At 44.8% G+C, this 22,301-nt stretch overlaps 1 protein-coding gene across 2 annotated transcripts in view; it reads right to left on the bottom strand.

Annotated features, from left to right (window-relative positions):
• The window catches only part of LOC134351038 (protein transport protein Sec24C-like), an 80,190-nt gene that overhangs the window by 15,667 nt on the left and 42,222 nt on the right, over positions 1-22,301 (bottom strand). For both annotated transcript variants that reach the window (XM_063057029.1, XM_063057028.1), the window contains 5 exons: positions 19,709-19,900; positions 18,047-18,140; positions 13,610-13,708; positions 11,577-11,747; positions 7,889-7,985 (listed from right to left, as the gene is read on the bottom strand). In XM_063057029.1, coding sequence (XP_062913099.1) covers positions 7,889-7,985; positions 11,577-11,747; positions 13,610-13,708; positions 18,047-18,140; positions 19,709-19,900 — 653 coding nt within the window. The remainder of the gene's footprint in view (positions 1-7,888; positions 7,986-11,576; positions 11,748-13,609; positions 13,709-18,046; positions 18,141-19,708; positions 19,901-22,301) is intronic.

Genomic DNA, 22,301 nt, shown 5'->3' with positions numbered 1-22,301 from the left:
TGTGGAGCCTCCGGTGGTGGATGTGCCTGTTTCAGACTTTGTCTCAGGCCAAGTCTGGGCAGCCTCTGGATGGTGGTTTGGGGGGAGGGGAGAGACCCTCACTTCAAGAAGCTTCCTGTTTTCAACTTTTTAATATGGACTGATGGACTGTGCATATGATGTCCATGTAGAGCAGTTGAATCTGATACAACCTGGATTCCCTCCCCAGTCCATATATAGCACAGTACGTCCATCAGCTAGCTAAGAACATGAAAGACAGAAACAAAAGTAGGCCCCCCAATCTGCTCCACCATTCAATAAGATCAAGGTTCATCCAATCTGCACTTTACTGCCCTTGAATGGAAAGTCCTGTGAAAAGTAATGGATACAGCCCAGTCCATCATGGGTAAAGCCCTCCCCACCATTGAGCCCATCTACATGAAACGCTCTCACCAGAAAGCAGAATCCATCATCACCGTTCCCACCACCCAGGACATGCTCTCTTCTCACTGCTGCCATCAGAAAGAAGGTACAGGATCCTCAAGACTCACACCACCAGGTTCAGGAACAGTTATTACCCCTCAACCGTAAGGTTCTTGAACCAAAGGGGATAACTTCACTCGCCCATCATTGAAATGTGCCCACAACCTATGGACACACTTTCAAGGACTCTTCATCTCATGTTCTTGATATTTATTGCTTATTTATTTATTATTATTTCTTTCTTTGTATTTGCACAATTTGTAGTAATTTGCACATGGGCTGAATGCCCTAGTTGGGTGATCTTTCATTGATTCTGTTATGGTTATTATTCTATGGATTTATTGAGTATGCCCACAAGAAAATGAATCTCAGGCTTGTATATGGTGACATATATGTACTTTGATAATAAATTTATTTTGAACTTCTTTCATCTCTCTAACCAGACCCCTTCATTTCCCTGTATTTAAATATCTCTCAGCCTCCATCTTGAATATACTGAAAGACTCTGTGCAGTATTGTGTTACTAAGGACTTGGCAAGTTTCCAAGCCATCATATCCCTTAGCTGCAAAAGGCTCAGAGTGATCTTCCTTCCAGGTACAGTGCAAGAGTGATCAGACCAAAAGAAATCATTGAATCATACGGTATAGAAATGGACCCATCACACCATACCGTCCATGCCGATTATAACATCCAGTTACACCAATCCTACCTGCCTGTATCCCACTATCCATCCTTAATCCCATTATTTTATTAAAGTCATAGGAAAGTACAGAACAGAAACAGGCCCTTCAGCCCATCTAGTCCATGTCAAAACTCCTCCCCCTGCCATTTTCTCATCAATCTCCCTCTTTTCCCCTGATTTCACCACTCACCTACATACTAGGGGTAATTTGCAATAGCCAGTTAATATACCAACATGCACATCTTTGGGATGTGTGGGAAAATCTGGTGCTCTTGGAAGAAACTCGATGCAAAAACGTGCAAACTCCACACAGACATCATCCAAGTCAAGGCGCGAACTGGGATCTTTGGCACTTTTGAGGTGGTGGCTTTACTAACAGGAGAGATTGTGCAGTTGCTGGAGATCCAGAGCAACGCACACAAAGTGCCGGGGGGAACTCAGCAGGACTGCCGAAGGGTCTCGGCCCGAAACGTTGACTGTACTCTTTTCTGTAGATGCTGCCTGGCCTGTTGAGTTCCTCCAGCACTTCGTGTGTGTGTTGCTTGGATTTCCAGAATCTCGTTTGTAGTTGACGTTACTGGCTGAGGCCCTTCATCAGGACTGCAAAGGAAGAGGGAAGAAACCAGAGCAATGCTAATATCAGAGAATTTAAACACTCTGATAATAGTATATCAGAGTGTATACTACATACTCTGGAGGGGAAGGACTACAAGGTGGCAGGTGATAGGTGAGACCAGGTGAGGGGGTAGGTGGATAGATTGGAGGTGGGAGGTGGTAATGGCTCTACCAGCTGCATAACTGTGCCATTCATAACATTACTATTTGTGCTGGCGCGTGGCCAAGTGGTTAAGGCGTTCGTCTAGTGATTTGAAGGTCACTAGTTCGAGCCTTGGCTGAGGCAGTGTGTGTGCCCTCGAGCAAGGCACTTAACCACACATTGCTCTGCGACGACAACGGTGCCAAGCTGTATGGGTCCTAATGCCCTTCCCTTGGACAACATCGGTGGCGTGGAGAGGGGAGACTTGCAGCATGGGCAACTGCTGGTCTTCCATACAACCTTGCCCAGGCCTGCGCCCTGGAAACCTTCCAAGGCGCAAATCCATGGTCTCATGAGACTAACAGATGCCTATATTTGAAACCAAACTACATTTCATTAAATAAGGGCAACACAGAGCGTCATAGGAAGTCATTCCTGCCTGTAGCTATCAAACTTTACAACTCCTCCCTTGGAGGGTCAGACACCCTGAGCCAATAGGCTGGTACTGGACTTACTTCCTGGCATAATTTACATATAACTATTTAATTATTTATGGTTTTATTACTATTTAATTATTTATGGTGCAACTGTAACGAAAACCAATTTCCTTCGGGATCAATAAAGTATGACTATGACTATTATAAACCCTACTGATGTTTTGAAATAAAATGGCTGAATAATAATTGACCAAATGTCTAGAGCTTCTGACAGACTGCAGAGTTAGGCAAATTATATGACTGCTTGTCTCCCCTGTCTCCGTGGAAGCAGCGATATCTGCCTCTCCCTTGTTAGTGAGAGCGAGAACCTGAGGGATGTCAACACGTTTGAGTGAACAGTTAGTTTTCGATGGACTGTAGACCGTGGTCTCTCTTAGGGGCTTTGCTGTTGCTTGCATGGTGAGTGGTGAAAATGCTGATGCTTTATGCTAGAATAGGCGGGGGTGGGGGGTGGGGGAGGGCTGACGCTGCTTGTGCGTCGGGGGGTAGGGGGCTTGGGGGTCTTACATTATTTTCTGTCATTCATTCTTTGGGATTTTTTTCTTCTGTTTCGAGAATGTCTGTGGAGAGTAAGAATTTGAGGTTGTATAGTGTATAGATTCCCTGATATTAAATAGAACCAATGAACCATCCGTTCAGCAAGGTTACACTCTTGTTTTGCTAGAGTAATTGTAAAATTACCAAAAAGTTCAAAGTACAATGTAAATTTATTATCAAAGTACAGACATTGATAATACAGACATTGTGAAATGTGAGGAGGATGTTATGAGAATGCAGGGTGACTTGGACAGGTTGGGTGAGTGGGTAGATGCATGGCAGATGCAGTTTAATGTGGATAAATGTGAGGTTATCCACTTTGGTGGCAACAACAGGAAGGCAGATTACTATCTGAATGATGTCAAGTTAGGAAAAGGGGAAGTACGAGATCTGGGTGTCCTTGTTCATCAGTCACTAAAAGTAAGCATGCAGTTACAGCAGGCAGTGAAGAAAGCTAATGGCATGCTGGCCTTTATAACAAGGGGAATTGAGTATAGGAGCAAAGACGTCCTTCTGCAGTTGTACAGGGCCCTGGTTAGACCACACCTGGAATTTTGTGTACAGTTTTGGTCTCCAAATTTAAGGAAGGACATTCTAGCTATTGAGGGAGTGCAGAGTAGGTTCATGAGGTTAATTCCCAGGATGGCGGGACTGTCATATGTTGAAAGATTGGAGCGACTGGGGTTGTATACACTGGAATTTAGAAGGATGAGAGGGGATCTGACTGAAACACATAAGATTATTAAGGGATTGGACACGCTAGAGGCAGGAAACATGTTCCCGATGTTGGGGGAGTCCAGAACCAGAGGCCACAGTTTAAGAATAAGGGGTAGACAATTTAGAACGGAGTTGAGGAAAAACTTTTTCACACAGAGGGTTGTGGTTCTGTGGAATGCTCTTACTCAGAAGGCAGTGGAGGCCAATTCTCTGGATTCTTTCAAAAAAGAGTTAGATGGAGCTCTTAAAGATGGCGGAGTGAAGGGATATGGGGAGAAGGCAGGAAATGGATACTGATTGTGGATGATCAGCCATGATCACAGTGAATGGTGGTGCTGGCTCAAAGGGCTGAATGGCCTACTCCTGCACCTATTGTCTATTGTCTATTGACATGTCACCAAACACAATCCTGAGATTCATTTTCTTGTGGATATAAATAAATCAACAGAATAGTAACTATCCAGAATCAATGAAAGACTGCACCAACTAGGGCATTCAACCACAGTGTAGAAAAAGTGTGCAAACAGAAAAAAAAGAAGAAATAATAATAAATAAATAAGCAATAAATATGGAGAACATGAAATGAAGAGTCCTTGAAAGTGAGTCCATTGGTTGTGTGGGAACGTTTCAATGATGGAGCAAGTGAAGTGAACTTATGTTTCATGAGCCTGATGGTTGGGAGGTAATAACTATTCTTGAACCTGGTGGTTGTACCTAAAGGAAGATTAGCGGCAGCACGGTAGCATAAATGCAATTACTGTGCCAGACACCTAGGCTCTGTTCCGCCACTCTCTATAAGATTCCCCGTGACCTTGTGGGTTTTCTCCAGGTGTTCCAGTTCCCTCCCAAATTCGAAAGACATACAGGTTGGAAAGTTACACCTGCAAAATGCTGGAGGAACTCAATAGGCAAGGCAGCATCTATGGAAAGGAGTAAACCATCTAGGTTTTGGGCTGAGACCCTTCATCAGGACTGGACAGGAAGGGGGGGAAGAAGTCAGAATAAGAATGTGGGGGGAGGGGAGGAAGTAGTACATGATGGCAGGTGATAGGTGGAACAGGGAGAGGGAGGAGGGGTGAAGAAAAGAGCTGGGAATTTGGTTAGTGAAAGAGATAAAGGGCTGGGGAAGGGGGAAATCTGATAGGAGAGGACAGAATACGATGGAAGAAAGGGAGGGGGAGGAGCACCAGAGGGAGGTGATGGGCAGGTAAGGAGATAAGGTGAGAGAGGGAAACAGGAAAGGGAAACGGTGAATGAGAGGGGGAGCATTTACGAGATACTCAAGAAATCAATGTTCATACCATCGGAAACAACAGAAATTCTGCAGATGCTGGAAATTCAAGCAACAGATTGCCACCTCCAACGGGATCCCACCACTAAACACATCTTTCCCTCCCCCCCCTGCATTCCGCAGGGATCGCTCCCTACGCCACTCCCTTGTCCATTCGTCCCCCCCATCCCTCCCCACTGATCTCCCTCCTGGCACTTATCCGTGTAAGCGGAACAAGTGCTACACATGCCCTTACACTTCCTCCCTTACCACCATTCAGGGCCCCAAACAGTCCTTCCAGGTGAGGCAACCCTTCACCTGTGAGTTGGCTGGGGTGATATACTGTGTCCGGTGCTCCCGATGTGGCCTTTTATATATTGGCGAGACCCGACACGGACTGGGAGACCGCTTTGCTGAACATCTAAGCTCTGTCCGCCAGAGAAAGCAGGATCTCCCAGTGGCCACACATTTTAATTCCACATCCCATTCCCATTCTGACATGTCTATCCACGGCCTCCACTACTGTAAAGATGAAGCCACACTTGGGTTGGAGGAACAACACCTTATATTCCGTCTGGGTAGCCTCCAACCTGATGGCATGAACATCGACTTCTCTAACTTCCACTAAGGCCCCACCTCCCCCTCGTACCCCATCTGTTACTTATTTTTATACACACATTCTTTCTCTCACTCTCCTTTTTCTCCCTCTGGGTCCCCCCCCCCCGACTGTCTTTCTTCCCGGACCTCCTGTCCCATGATCCTCTCGTATCCCCTTTTGCCTATCACCTGTCCAGCTCCTCGCTCCATCCCTCCTCCTCCTGTCTTCTCCTATCATTTTGGATCTCCCCCTCCCCCTTTCAAATCCCTTACTCACTCTTCCTTCAGTTAGTCCTGACGAAGGGTCTCGGCCTGAAACGTCGACTGCACCTCTTCCTAGAGATGCTGCCTGGCCTGCTGCGTTCACCAGCAACTTTTATGTGTGTTGCTTCATACCATTATGAGGCAACTTTTATGTGTGGAGGCTACACAGATGGAATGTACAGTGTTGCTCCTCCAACCTGAGTGTGGCCTCATTGTGGTCAGTAAGTTAATTGGTCTCATGGGTACAATTAGACAGTGCATACTCATTGGGTCAAAAGGCCTTGTTACCATACTGTATCTGTAAATACATACATTTTTAAAGATAGAAGATTCTCAGCTACTAAAGGTGGATAACCTACTGTGGCTACAGCGACACAGAAGAGCTTTGATGTTGTGACAGGATGGAGATTTAAACAAGCTGGTATTTGGCAGGGCAGTGCACTGAGTGGCGAGGTTCGCTACACGCAAGGAAAGGGGTGAGAAGAGCAAGTCATCAGAAAGAATGGTATGGTCAGGGTGAGGCTTTAATTCTAATGGACAGTTTTTAATTTAAAAGGAATGGTTACTCAGAGAGAGTCACTAACAGTGGTTACAAGGGCAGAGTTACTAAAGCTATGGCAATTCCCGATCAGGTATGATAACTTGTCAAAGAATGAATAGCAAAAAAAAAATACTGGGTTCACAAGAGACATGAGCAGATGCTGGAATCTGGAGCAAGATGCAAGTTACTGGAAGAATTCTGCTGATCAGGTGGTATCTGTTGACGAAAATAGACAGTTGACAGGACAGGAGACAAATCTCAAGATTGTATATACTTGGATAACAAATATACTTTGAACTTTGAGTTGATGTTTCAGTTGAGACTGTTGTGTTTTGTAACTTCAAAGCATTAAACTAATTTAAAGGAAGACATGACAGTCCAGGAATGCAGGTCTAACTTTGTGGTTACTTTATATATCATGTGGTAGCATGATGATGTATGCAGTTTGTGTATTTTAACATATAACCCATAATGAATCATTTAAATAACCAAGAATGTTTAATCAACCAATATATATACAAGATTACTCAAATTTTATTGAAATGTCTGTAAATGAGATTGTGTTTCACTGGCTGGGTGGTAATTACATGGACTGGGGGGTGAGGGACACGGTGGTGTAGTGGTTAGCACAACGATTTACAATACCGGTGATCTGGGTTCAATTTCCGCCACTGCCTGTAAGGAGTTTGTATGTTCTCCCCATGACCGTGTGGGTTTCCTCCCACAGTCCAAAGATGTATCAGTTGGTAGGTTAATTGGTCATTGTAAATTGTCCCGAGTGGGGACGTGGCCAAATGGTTAAGGCATTGGACTAGCGACCTGAAGGTCGTGAGTTTGAGCCCCAGCTGAGGCAACGTGTTGTGTCCTTGAGCAAGGCACTTAATCACACATTGCTCTGCGACGACACCGGTGCCAAGCTGTATGGGTCCTAATGCCCTTCCCTTGGATAACATCGGTGGCGTGGAGAGGGGAGACTTGCAGCATGGGCAACTGCTGGTCTTCCATACAACCTTGCCCAGGCCTGCGCCCTGGAGAGTGAAGACTTTCCAGGCGCAGATCCATGGTCTCGCAAGACTAACAGATGCCTTTTAAAAAAATTGCCCTGTGATTAGGCTAGGGTTAAATTGGGGGATTGCTGGACAGTGCAGCTTAAAGGACCAGAAGGGTCTACTCCATGCTATATGTTAATAAATAAGTAAATAAATAAATTACTGAAGTATTAAATACACAACAGAGACCCTCCTTCTGGACATCTGGATGAAGTGTCTTGACTTGAAACACCAACTATCCATTTCACTCTACAAATGTTATAGAAAGTTTATGAAGAGAAGGCAGGAAAATGGGGTGAGAGGGATAATAAATCAGCCATGATAGAATGGCAGAGCAGACTAGATGGGCTGAAGAGCCTAATTCTGCTCCTGCGTCTTATGATCTTATGCCAAGTTACTTGCTTAAGAAAATGGGTTCTACAGCTTTGTGTTTCAAGCAATGAGTCAAGATTTTCTGGTAGCTTGGGATGCATTACCTCCACAAAATAAATATCCACAAGAATGGACGAGGTACCTTTCCTTGTGTGGACGTTCAGCACAGCATTGAATCCCAGAAGCTTCTCCACGTTCCTTTGAAGGTCCCCCTGGAACTGCTCTGCATCTCTCTCAACCTGCCGATCACATCAAAAGGGTGGGATGGAGAGTTTGCCAGACCCACCAGGTTGTTTTGATTCATTCTGGAGTCGTATTCTCACAACTCCAAACCACTTTCTTTGGGTGGCTATTCTTCAGCAGTGGCTACGGATCACGACGACTGCACCGCAGGAGGGGACACACCTTAACATTCTTCATATTTAACAAAGGCTACTCAACAGTCACATCAATATCACAGGAACTGCCCCACCAGTCACCACCCCACCGCTATTCAAACCCAGCTAAGTTGCTGGAGGGAGTAGTTTTCAACAGTGGCAATATTTTAACTCAGACAACAATTCAATGATTTAATTTTAGTTTCCACCTCGACGTCACGCTTCAGTGGTGGCTCCCGCTACACAGTGGCGACATTTTAAAAGTGTCTGCACCTCCACAGTGGTGACTGTACTTCAATGAGTTCATCTCCACGGTAAACCACACCTCAAACGTGAACAATAGCTGCACGTCAACACTTTCGTTTTTGTGCTTGTGAGCAGCTTTGGACCCCTTGTCTAGGAACGGATCACAGGATCACAAGACAAAGGAGCAGAAGTAGGCCATTCAGCCCATCGAGTCTGCTCCGCAGCTCCCCCATGAATTAAACTATTCACCCATCTAGTTCCAATTTCCGGCTTTTTCCCCATGTCCCTTGATAGCCTGACTAATTAGATACCTGTCAATCTCCTCCTTAAACACCCTCAATGATCGGGCCTCCACAGCTGTATGTGGCAACGAATTCCACAAACCCTCTGGCTAAAAAAATTTCTCCTCATCTCTGCTTTAACTGGGTACCCTCTAATTCTAAGACTATGGCCTCTTGTCCTGGACTCACCCACCAAGGGAAACAACCTTTCCACATCTACTCTGTCCAACCCTTTCAACATTGTGCTGGCATTTGAGAGGGTCCGGAGAAAGTACATGAGAATGATCCCGGGAATGAGAGGGTTAACGAATGAATAAGGAACTTTTGATAGCTCTGGGTTTGTACTCACTGGAGTTTATAAGAATCAGTGTGTGGGGTGGGGGGGGGGGGCGGGAAGGGAGTGTCATTGAAACCTAGTGAATATTGAAAGACCTAGACAGTGTGGAAGTGGAGAGAATGTTTCCAATACTGGTGGTGTCCAGGACCACAGGGCACAGCCTCAGAAGAGAGATGAGGAGGAATTTCTTTAGCCGGAGGGTGGTGAATCGGTGGGATTCATTGCCACAGTGGCTGTGGAGGCCAAGTCAACGAGTATTTTTAAAGCAGGTTATGGGTAGAAGATAGGAGGATGGGGCTGAGGGATAATAAATCAACCATGATGGAACAGACTCGATGGGCCAAATGGCCTAATTCTGCTCCAATGTCTTATTTGGGAATTTTCCTTTATACTTACATTTTTAATCTTTACAGAGTTATTGGTACTGAGGTTAAAAAAAACCTTAAAGAATGTTGGAACAGACACCTGGATCTGTTTCCGCTTTCTCTCTCGTGTATGACTGGACTTCAGCAACGACTGCACCTCACTAACTACAATCATCTATAAAACGGTAACATTTCACATCAACAATGATGCACCAGAATAATACTTCTGCGTTAGGACATTTTAAAGTCATGTAAGAAGATGCTCGGTACTCGGTGTCGGAGGGCTCATCGGAGCTCGAAGTTTTCGGACGACTCAGAGTCGGACTGTGGTCGGGCACGGCAGGGAGAGTTTTCCACAAAATTATCTGCAGATGCTGGGGTCAAAGCAACACTCACAACACGCTGGAGGAACTCAGCAGGTCGGGCAGCATCAATGGAAAAGATCGGTCGATGTTTCGGGCCGGAACTCTTCGTCAGGACTGTAGGGGGAAGGGGCAGAAGCCCTATAAAGAAGGTGGGGGGAGGGTGGGAAGGAGAAGGCTGGTAGGTTCCAGGAGAAAAACCAGAAAGCAGAAAGATAAAGGGGTGGGGGAAGGGAGGCAGGGAGGGGATAGGCAGGAAAGGTGAAGAAAGAATAGGGGAAAACAAAGGGTAGTAGAAGGAGGTGGAACCAAGAGGGAGGAGGTGGGCAGCTGGGGGAGGGGGCAGAGTGACATAGGGATAGGGAGAGTTTTCCTCCTTCTCCCGTCTGTGTGAGATGTGGGACTTTCGAGAGACTTTGAACTTTTTTACTGTGCCATGGCCTGTTCTTCATCAAGTTATGGTATTGTTGCACTGTTGTAACTATATGTTATAATTATGTGGATTTTGTTAGTTTTTCAGTCTTGGTCTGTCTTGTGTTTCTGTGGTATCACACCGGAGGAATATTGTATCATTTTTTAATGCATGCATTACTAAATGACAATAAAAGAGGACTGTGTCCTCATAATCTAATCTAATCTAACATTGTAGTATTTGGGGGGGCGGGGTGTGGGGAAGTGCTCGCTTGGTGGATCTAGTGGTGAGCTTGCTCCTGGGCCTGGCCAAGATGTCCAGGCAGCTGACAGTCAAGGGCTCTGCCCAAGCCAACTGCTTGCCCCTCTTCCAGGATTACGATCGTGCCCAGGTGACCTTGAAGAGGAAGCGTGCGGTCACGATGGGCACAGAGTTCTGAAAACAGAAGCCACCTTCCCCACCCCCAGGAACTGAGTGCCCGTAAATAGTTTTGAAAATCCCTGATTATTGCGTACATTTTGTGTTTGAATAAGCTTCTGTAGTTTTGTAAAAAAAATCCTTTCTTTCTGAGCACCTCAGAATTAGCTTCTTTATATCTCTTGAATTGCGATGACCACCTTATCATGGGAAATAGTGTCAACCATTTACCGTGCAGTGAAATAAAGAAAACATAATGTATTGGAATCATGATTTGATATAAAACCAGCCAAGGACATAGGAGATTCTCCCCATTCTTCTTAATAAACATTCTGTAACACATCATAAACACAAGAAAGTCTGCAAAGCAACTCAGGCAAAATGCTGGAGGAACTCAGCAGGTCAGGCAGCATCTATGGGAAAGAGCAAACAGTCAGCATTTTAGGTTGAGACTCTTCTTCAGGGCTGAGAAGGGAGGGGAAGACGCCAGAATAAAAAGGAGAGGGGAGGGGAAGAAGGATAGCTAGAAGGTGATAGGTGGAGGGAAAGATAAAGGGCTGGAGAGGAAGGAATCTGATAGGAGAGGAGAGTGGGCCACAGGAGAAAGGGAAAGAGGAAAGGACCCAGGGGAAGTGATAAGCAGGTGAGTAGAGGTAAAAGGCCAGAGTGGGGAATAGAAGAAGAGGTGAGAGGGAGGAAAAAATATTTACCAGAAGGAGAAATCAATATTCACGCCATCAGGTTGGAGGCTACCCAGACAGAATGTAAGGTGTTGCTCTTCTACACCAAGGGTGGCCTCACCTCGGCACAAGAGGAGGCCTTGGACCGACATGTCGGAAGGGAAATGGGAATTCTGTAGCATCTTTTATATTCACCTGAGTCAGTAGTGGATCTTAAGGTTTTATATCTTTCTAGAGTTGGACTTGAGGCTATGAACTCCTGAGTCAGCAAACAGGGTCCTAATTACAGATCTGAGGAAAACTGAGAATACACCTGCAGTGAGCTAAAGTTGCCCGATTAAGAGTGACATAACCTTAAAGTTGCTGTAGCTGTAGAGGTTTCCCCCAGTCTTGAAGGTCACCAGAGCCAGGGAGGCCAAGTCTACGCACTGGTCGGAGAAGATGAAGAGGTCCGTGCTGCAGCCCTGCTGCACACACCGCTTGGCCAGCGTCAGGTAGTAGCTGCTTCGAGGCTGGAATGAGGACTGACACAGCAGGCACATATAATCTCAGAACTAATTCACTTACAACACTTCAGTGCACAATGAAACACTCTGCCCTGCCCACGGCCAAGCCAGCGGGAAGAAACTGTGAGGTGAAGTGACGCTTTTTGCTCTGTCCAGTACTGCCTCGCCCTCTCGGCTCAGCTCTCGACTCCTGGTGTGAAGCAGCACATTGCCTGCTTCTGGCTTCAAGGGATGGAGGCCTTGACGAGATTGTGGAAGGAAATAAACTATCCGCCACTTGATTTAGAAATTGCTTACCCAGTTACCCTGTGCTTTTCACTACAAAATACAAAAGATAAAAATTTCTAGTGTTCAAAACATAGTTGGCAGCAAGATTCTTAGCTCTTATTCACACCCATCCCACATCCTTCCCACAAATACTGGCATTCCACTGGCACTTAAGGGCTAAGTGATATATCCTTGTGTGGGATGTAGTTCATTCTTTATGTGCTGTGTCATATGATGTGGGCGATCATGGTCTTTCCAAGACTATGATTATTCTTGGCTAATTTTTCTACAGAAATAGTTTGCCATTGCCTTCTTCTGGGCAGTGTCTTTACAAGACAGGTGACCCCAGAACTTTTCAATACTCTTCAGAGATTGTCTGCCTGGCATCAGTGGTCACATAACCAGGACTTGTGCTATGCAACAGCTGCTCATATGACCATCCACCACCTGCCCCCATGGCTTCACGTGACCCTGATCAAAGGTGGGGGGGGGGGTTTAAGCAGGAGTTACACTTTGCCCAAGGGTGACCTGCAGCTAGCAGAGGGAAGGAGCGCCTTACACCTCCATTGGTAGAGACGTATCCCCATCCTGCCAACCTACATTTGGAGATACAGCATGGTAGTAGACCCTTCCAGCCCAACAAGCCCATGTCGCTCAATTACATCCATGTAACCAATTAACTTATGTTGGAAACCGCTTTTTTTTTAAATGATACTTTTTAATCAGTCATGTATTTTTCACATTATGTGGTGGTTCATCCCCACTCACTGGCAGAAAGCGGTATAGCAGCTAAACTAACGGTTTACCACCTTTCTCATTTTTCATCAGCTAAGTATTAGCACATTACCCACATGACGCAATTGTTTTCATTATGTAGACTATTAACGAGTTTATTCTCTATGTAAGGGAATTCTCTTAAGTTATCTATAAAAGTGATGGGTTTTTCACAGGCACCATCTTGGCTTCTTTATTCCTTTTGTCTTTGCACCTATATACCCCTGAGCATCATTTCTCAGCTCTTTATTTTGTCTGCTTGGTATTTGCACGTTTATTTGTACTCTAAAATAAAATGAAATCTTGGAATTAAGACTGCTTCCCAGAAGAACCCTGTGGATCAGAAAGTAAACACTAACCTGGAATGTGAGAGGAAACCAGAGCACAAAGGGAAAACTTCTCACACGCACGATTATGGGGTAAATGTACAAATTTCTTACAAGTAGCAGCAGAATTGAACCTGTATTGACACTGCAATAGCATTGTGCTAACCACTACCTTTAGCGGGGATTGAGGATGAGAAAGGGGAATTTAGAATTTAAAGATCGCAGGGGCTAGAGGAGGTTGCACAGATGAAGACAGCGAGAACATTATTTCTTGCTGTGCCACAAAGCAGGATTCGAAACCTTCCATGTTGAAAAGGAGGAACACATTTAATAGGAATTATCTTGGAGAAAGTTCCTCTCAGTGGGCATTACAATACATCCCACTGACACCCTAGTGCAGAGCCAGAATTAGCCTGATCATTAACCCTTCTCTACACTGGTGACCATCGAGGTGCTGACCAACAGGTGTGGTTGCGAAGGAGGTACTCCCACACCCTCTCCCCCCGCCAGTACCTGTTCCTTGTTGGGGTTGCGGTTTCTCACAGGACCTGGGATGGCCACGGTGGGCAGCGATGTGTGGAAGATGAAGAGTTTGCCGAAGCAATGAGCAGCCTGGTGGAATGAAGAGAAAGACAGCGTTAATAGCAAATCATAAACACAAGAAAGTCTGCAGATGTTGGAAGTCCAAAGAAACACACACAAGATGCTGGGGAAACACAGCAGGTCAGGCAGCATCCACGGAAAAGAATAAACAGTTGATGTTTTGGGCCTAGACTCTTCATCAGGATTGGAAAGGAAGGGGAAGATGCCAGAATAAAAAGGAGAGACGGAGGCTAGCTAGGTCATAGGTGAAGCCAGGTGGGTGGGAAAGGTCAGGAGCTGGAGAGGAAGGAATCTGATAGGAGTAGAGAGTGGACCATAGGAGAAAGGGAAGGAGGAGGGGCCCCAGGCAGAAGTAATAGGTAGCTGAGAAGATTTATTTACCAGAAGGAGAAATTGATATTCATGCCATCAGGTTGGAGGCTCCCCAGACAGAATATAAGGTGTTGCTCCTCCACCCTGAGTGTGGCCTCATTTTGGCACAAGAGGAGTCCATGGACCGATATGTCAGTGTGAACAGGAATTAGAATTAAAATGTTTGGTCACCCAGGAGGTGCCACTTGTGACGGATGGTGCAGAGGTGCTCGACGAAGCGGTCCCCCAATTTAGGGGTCTCACCAATGTAGGGGAGGCTGCATCAGGAGCACCAGACACAATAGACGACCCCAGCAGGTTCACAGGTGAAGTGTTGCCTCACTTTGAAGGAATGTTTGTGGCCCTGTATGGAGGACCCTGCAACCTTTCATTCTTCTTCTCAGCCTTAAACATTCTACTTGTTATCATTGCTTGGGTTAAGCTACTTTCATCTCCTGAACCTTGTTCCCCTTCGTCCTAGTTTATCTACAATTTAGTAGGCGGTCTAAGAAAGTCCAGTAGAAGGCAAATCTAAAAATGAAAATCTGGTAGAGGGTCAGGGAAGTGCCCTTCACTATATCCAGGCCATGCTTGAAAGCAGACTTGCCCTAAATCAGAAGAGCAGATTCTGTTCCCTTGATGGCCAGCCCTTGGTGCTGATCACAGCTGAGGCAAATCTTCCTCTGGCTGGGCAAGCTTGCTCACCCACATCTATGTTGTTAGCACAGTGAAGGAGCTAAGTGATTCTCCTGGTGCCCTGGATAGGCTGCTTAGGGGCATTCTTGTTCCTGTACACTGAAGGAGCTGGACAGCTGACAGCACTGCAGACAGAAGCAGCCGTCTCCCAAAACTGTTCTTACAAAATTTGGTCAAGATTTGCCATCTTAAATGGTGGAAATCAAAATGCAAACCATTAATGTATTTTCTGGGATTGCCCCATTATCAAAGACTATTGGAGTGGGATACACAATGCCCTACAAGACATTTTTAAATGTGAAATACCCTTAGAAAGTAAGACCATATATTTTGGGTATGTACCTCAAGAATGGTTGAAAAGAGATAAATATTTAATGAATATACTGCTGGTGGCTTGTAAAAAGACCCTTACCAGGAAATGGTTATCACAGGAAAACCCAACTTTAAATGCATGGATGGAAATTACAATGAACATTTACAAAATGGAGAAGATAACAGCATCTGTTAATCATAAGTTGGAACAATTTGATTCATACTGGGAAAAATGGTTCAACTACATAACACCTCATAGGCCTGATTTTATTCTCACTGTTACGTACCCCGTAACTGGGTTGCCAAACCAGCAGAAATGGAACGCTCGTTGGAGTCTGGATTACTAAAAACTAATAAAGTTTTATTAAAGACATAAGTAATACAGTACTCTAATCATAAGGATATCGATGTAACAGGTTAGCAATGATAATACACACATATACACAGAAATAGGGTAATAGGAATCAACCAAGCTCTATCGCAGTCTAGGGGTAAAATGATCTGTCTTAAGTGAAGCAGAGTTCAGTTCAGTTTAGTGCAGTTCACAGTAATCGCTGTTGTTGTACCGTTGGAGAGAGAGAGAGATGCAATTTGGTTCAGGCAGACCTTTGATGTCTTCGCTGTTGGTTTTGGGCAGACCCTTTCACGTCTTCTAATCCCCGCTGTGGTCACCGACTGTGACCCCTCCGTTCTGGATACGATCGTTCTTCCGCGGTGAACCCGGCACCCAGGCAAGGGCGGACACACACCCCAGGTTCCCACCGATCGTACCTTTACACCCTGTGAACCTCTGGTCGGTTCCCGCGAACCAGACCTCCAAACTCCCACCACTTGTGGGGGTATACTGCTCTTTCCAGGGTCTCAGGGTCTCATGGTCTCGTGGTGTGTTGCGTGCCTTAGCAAACCTGCTCTTTTTATCCCCCTGCTGGGGTATCACCTGTCCATCAAACTTCAAACAGTTCAGGTTCAAAGCAACCGGTCTGTCAATATTCTGAATTGTGTTTCTTTTCCGTTAATCCCTCTTTTCTCTCTTATTAGCATTTTGAATGTTTCTCCATTGTCTTTCTTATCGCTCTCATTAGCATCAATCGTCCAATAGCTTTGCTTGGTGTCACATCACAAATCAATGAATATGTTGTAAAAAACAGATCACTCCCTACTTGTACATAGCTTTCTCTTTTTGCTTGTTCTTTCTTTCCTCTCTTTTCTATAGGTGTATACCTCAGATAAATATTATGTGGAGACTTGTGGCAAATATGATTATATGATATATATGTACAGTATCTGAAATACATCTTATGGAAACTTGTTTGATGATGAACTTCAATAAAAAAAATTACAAAAAAAGAGCTGGTGTCTTCATTCGTGTTCATTGGACAGTGTTTTCAAACTCCCACATCCTAGTTAATGCCCTCACAGAGACTCTGTCACTGAATTGAAATGCAAAACAATGCTGGAAATTTAAAGTAAAAGCAGAAAATGGCAGAAAAACTCAGCCAGTCAGGCAGCATCTGTGCAGGGAGAAACAGTGAACATTTCAGGCGGAAGCCTGTCATTTATTTTGAGTGTTTCTGCCATTTTCTGCTTTGATTCTAAGATCTAAAACGTTTAATTTCAGATTTAAATTGGCACATTACAATGGGCATATTGAGATGGATCACTTCGATGAGAAGGTGAAGACTTTACTCAGTAATAGTTATAGGATAGGTGGACTGAAAACTATTTTAAAGTAATCCTCGCTGATTTGATTTGACACAAACAGTACGTTTCAATATACATTTCGATTTAGAGGGATCAGAAATGGAGAGATTGAACAATTTCCAGTACCTCTGAGGACTTAACCTGGACCCAACATATCAATGCAGCTATAAAGAAGGCAAGACAGCAGCTATTTTTCATTAGGAGTTTGAAGAGTCTTGGCTTGTCACCTAAAACACTTGAAAACTTCTACAGATGTACCTTGGAGAGCATTCTGACAGGCTGCATCACCATCTAGTATGAGGGGACTACTGCACAGGATCGTAAGAAGCTATAGAAAGTTGTAAGCTCCATCATGGGTACTAGCCTCCATGGTATCCAAGACATCTTCAAGACGCGGTGCCTCATAAAGGCAGCGTCCATTATTATGGACCCTCATCACCCAGGACATGCCCTCTACTCATTGTTACCATCCAGAAGGAGGCACAGAAACTGGAAGCACACACACAGTGATTCAGGAACAGCTTCTTCCTGAAGTTATGGAATCCAATCCTATCTTTAGTCAGCAAAGTAGAGCTAATGTTTGATGTTGTGGTGGTCACCAAGCTTGTAGACATTTCATCACCATTTGAGGGCTGTTTCACTCTGGGAGTGCTAGAATTTGCACACCTTGGTCCTGATTGGCTTTCCCCTTCAATTAACCTTTGAATTCCATTGGCTCACGTTTCTTTGGCTCAAAGGTCAACTGATCAGGACCAAAGCAAGTGAATGGGGGCCTATATAAACGCAAGCACTCCCAGAGCGGAACACCAACAAATGCGCACTGAGGATGTCACCTCGACGGGTGGTGAAATGTCTGCAAGCTAATGGCCAAGCTCGGCAAACACCACAACATCAAACGCCTCAACCCACGCTACCAATATTCACCACCATCCTAGAGCTAACATTCTTTTGAAGAAAATCATTATAACTTGCGTACACCAAGATTGCCACGGAGACCATGGGAACTGACAGCTTTTGGTGCTTTTGGTTAGGAAAAAAAGTTTGGTATGGGGAAGTGGGGAGAGAAAATTGGCTAAGTCACTGGGAGACCTCTACTGTCCAATCATGCAAAGCAACCCAAGCGCAAATGCCAATTGGGTAAGATCAGAACAGGAGCAATGGGAAATTTGTGGTGCAGACTGTTGTTTGCAACATATCAGGTTGTCAAGAAACCGAAAAGTGAAAGCTAACTATCATGCTGATTTGCCTGACGTTCAAGGTCCACATTCAAACCCGCCATCTTATTACCTTCAGAGCCTCCAGGCCTGCCTGGATGACTGGGCCAAAGAGAACCTCCTCCTCAGCACTGTCCACGAACAGCAATGGGATCCTATCCAACAGTCTGGAACCAAAGGAGTAAAGAAAACACCCATTAAACACTCTGAATGTTACAGGTGGTCCCTTCACGCAGTTTCAGGGCGAGGAAGATCCTATTTGCATTGAGAAAGTGAGGAAAGAAATGAAGTTGGCAGGTCACTTGGTGATCTCTACTGCCAAATGATACAACGGGACCCAAGTGGTGGAGATACTCTCCAAATGTCCAAAAAGAGGGCATAGTTATAAAGTCAGAGTAAACTATCAAAGCATGTACATGTCAGCAGATATTACCTTGAGATTTGCTATTTATTTAGCATACAGTACAGAGTAGGCCCTTCAGACCTTCCAAGGCACACCACCCTAGCAACACCTGACAGCCCCCATTTAACCCTAACCTAACCACGGGACAATTTACGATCACCAATTAACCCACCCAGTACGTCTTTGGACTGTGGGAAGAAACCGGAGGACTCAGAGAAAACCTACACATTCCACGGGAAGGACAGACAGAGACTCCTTACAGACGGCGCTAGGGTTGAACTCTAGTCTCCAACACCCCGAGCTGTCACAGCGTCACCGTCACCGCTACACTACCGTGGCACCATTTTCTTGCAGGCATTTACAGGAAAATAAAGATTTATGAGGGAATCAATGAAAAAGGTTACACACAAAGACTGACAAGCAGCTAATATGCAAAAGAAAGGCAAAATGTAAATACAGTAAAACCAAGAACATGACTTGTGGAGCCCTTGAAAGTGAGGCCATAGGCTGTGGAATCAAGGGGTCAGCAGTGAAAAAGGTAAACAGCTTTACGCTCCTGGGTATTAACATCTACCCTGGGCTCAACATATTCATGCAATTATGAAGAAGACATGTCAATGGCTTTATTAGCATGATACTAATGCATTCCGGGGCTCAGAGTTCAATTCCAGGGCCATTCTGTAGCGAGTCTGTACATCCTCCCGTTGGAATGCGTCCATTTCCCCCTGGCACTCTGGTTTCCTCACACAGTCCAACGATGTACCGAGTGGGTTAACTGGTCATTGTATATTGTCCCGTGATTAGATTAGGGTTAATTCTGGTTTGTCAGGGGTTACTGGGGCAGCGTGGCTTGAGAGGCCAGAAGGGAATACTCCACACTGTATGGCTACATGAATTAATACCTCATTTGGAGTTTATGGAGATTGGGTACGTCACCAAAGACTAGCAAATTTGTACAGATGTACCACAGAGAGCATTCTGACTGGTTGCATCACCGTCTGGTACAGAGATACCAACGCATCGGGTCGGAAAAACCACAGAGGATTGTAAGCTCAGCCAACTCCATCACGGGCACTAGGCTCCCCATCATCGGGGACATCTTCAACAACAATGGCTAAAGGTGGCGGTATCCATTGTTAACAACCCTCACCATCCAGGACACCTTCTTCTCATTACTACCATCAGAGAGGAGGTACAGGAGCTTAAAGACACACAAATTTCATGACAGATGTCAGTGATAATGCACCCAATTCAGAACAAGGGAAACCCAAGACATTGACGGTATTATTTTGCTAACTTCAGCTATTCCTTGTATGAATTTCCAGTTCTTACTTGTTGATAAGTGCAGCGGATTCCCTCACGTTGACCAGGAACCCGTCGAACATTGGCGTCGTCACATCGGAGATGTCCGTTATTACTATCATCTGCGGCTGAGTCAGCGAGCTTTTCAGGTTGTAGAAATGTAGAAACTTATGGTACGTTAGGAATCCCACTCTCACAGCTGACTCCTCAGCCCCAGGGTCCCTGTGAAGCAAAACCCAGAGAACTGATTACACCCAATAGTTCAAGGTAAATTATCAAATTATGTATTTATTATCACATACTACCTTAAAATTCATGTTCTGCAGGCATTGATAGGAAAAAAGAAATACAATAGAATTTTACTAAAAAAACTATACAGAAAGAAAGACTGAAAAACAACCAAAGTGCAAACAAAAATAATACTGAGAACATGAGTTGTGAAGAGTCATTGAAAGTGAGTCTGTAGGCCACAGGATTAGTTCAGAGTAGCGGTGAATGAAGTTATCCATGCCAATTGAAGAATCTGATGATTGTAGCGTAATGACGGTACCTGAACCTGGTGGTGTAGGACCTAAAGTGTCTGCATCTTCTGCCCAGTAGTAGCAGGGAAAAGAGGGCATGGCCTGGATGGTGGGGGTCCTTGTTAATGGGTGCTGCTTTCTCATGGCAACACTCTTCGTACATGTACTCACCGGTGGCTTTGCCTATGATGGACTGCGCTCTTTCAACCACTTTTTGTACCTTTTTCCATTCTAAACATTGGTGTTTCCATACCAGGCAGTGATGTAACCCCTCAGAAGTCTGTCAAAGGTTTCGGTAACATTCCAACTCTACACAAACTTCTAAGAAAGTAAAAGTACTGTCGCGCTTTCTTTGGGAAGACACTCATGTGCTGGTCCCAGGACAGATCCTCTGATAGGTTAATGCCAAGGAATTTAAAGCTACTGGCACTCTCCTCCTCCACTCCCCTCAAGACGACTGGCTCATGGACCTCTGGCATCTTCCTCCTGTAGAGTACAATCAGCCCTTGGGTTTTGCTGACACTGAGTGAGAGACTGTTGTCATGCCACCACTCAACCAGATTTTCAATCTCCCTCCCAAATGCTGAAGAAATGGGAAGTGTTGCTTAGCAGAACTACACCAAGTATCAACAGTTTCAGCTGCACAAGGTAAAACAGGAATACCAAACTTGCTAAACCTCCAGACTGCCCCATCAAATCCTTAACAGCTAGCTCAAATAACACACCTGGAACACATCTTAATCCTTGCTTGTCAGCATTACACCTTTATAGTGAGAGTTTGGCATTCCTTTGCAAAGGTTGTCGATCTCCAGTGAGGTCTTGTATCCGGTCATTCTGAAGTTGAACGGGGGCATGGTGAAGGGAACATCTCTTCTTAAGAAAGGTTAATCCTCCCCTTAATGACAAGCATTTCTCCACAGATTAGCTGAGATTCGAAACTCACAGCGGGCAGCCAAGTCTGCAAACTGGCCGGTGCGGTCTGTGCAGTGGGCAGCACGGTAACGTAGCGGTTAGCACAATGTTTTACAGTATCCGCGACTCCAAGTTCAATTCCTGCTGCAATCTGTAAGGAGCTTGTACGTTCTTCCCGTGACAACGCGGGTTTCCTCCGGATGCTCTGGTTTCCTCCCACAGCCCAAAGACGTACCGGTCAGTAGGTTAATTGGCCATTGTAAATTGTCCCGTGATTAGGAGGTTGCTGAGTGGCATGGCTCAAAGAGCCGGAATATACTCGACGCTGTATCTCAATAAATAAATAAAATCTAATTAAAACTAGAGTTTGCACAGGGCTAGGGAACAAAATGAAACTGAGGATTAAATGTATGGCTAATATAAAGGGACACAATTTTAAGGTTTTTGGAGCCACATACAATCAGTTTATGCATATAAACTAATCTTATGTATATACAGCCACACTCAAAAGTTACCCAACATTGAATTTTATAAGATTGCTTTTATATTTATATTTACTATATTATTTTGTTATTTTATTGTGTTCTGTATGCTTATTGTTTTTTTTAAATATATGCTGCATCCGATCCAGAGCAACAATCATTTCATTCTCCTTTACTCTGTGTACTAAAGAATGACAGTAAACAATCTTGAATCTTGAAAGTATCTGGGAGAAGTCAGGGGTAGCTTTTATTTAAAAATACGGGGAGGTAGGTGCATGAAACACACCACCAGGGCTGGTGGTGGAGGGCAGATACGTTAGGGACATTTAAGAGACTCTTAGATAAGCACATGGACGAGAGAAAAATGGAGGGTTATGTTGGAGCAAAGGGTTAGAATTGACTTTAGTGCAAGGGTTCCCAACTTTTTTTATGCCATGGAGCATTACCGTTAACCAAGGGGCCTGCAGGCCCCAAGTTGGGAACCCCTGCCTGAGAGCAAGTTAAAGGGTCAGCACAACATCGAAGGCCAAAGGGTCTGCACTGTGCTTTACTGTTCTATGTTCTATGAAGGGTCTGAAATTATAGTCAAACAAGAGAAGGGAGGTCAGTAACTTCTAGTATGTTGCCTGTGGCTATGAAGACAATATAGCTGATAGGTTAATTGGTACAAAATACTGTATCAACACTGATGCACCTCAGGGCTGAGTG

The sequence above is a fragment of the Mobula hypostoma genome, chromosome 8 (genome assembly GCF_963921235.1).
Source record: "Mobula hypostoma chromosome 8, sMobHyp1.1, whole genome shotgun sequence".
In the NCBI taxonomy this organism is placed as follows: domain Eukaryota; kingdom Metazoa; phylum Chordata; class Chondrichthyes; order Myliobatiformes; family Myliobatidae; genus Mobula; species Mobula hypostoma.
The sequence above is the reverse complement of the archived record's forward strand: the minus strand, read 5'-3'. Positions and strand labels throughout refer to the sequence as shown.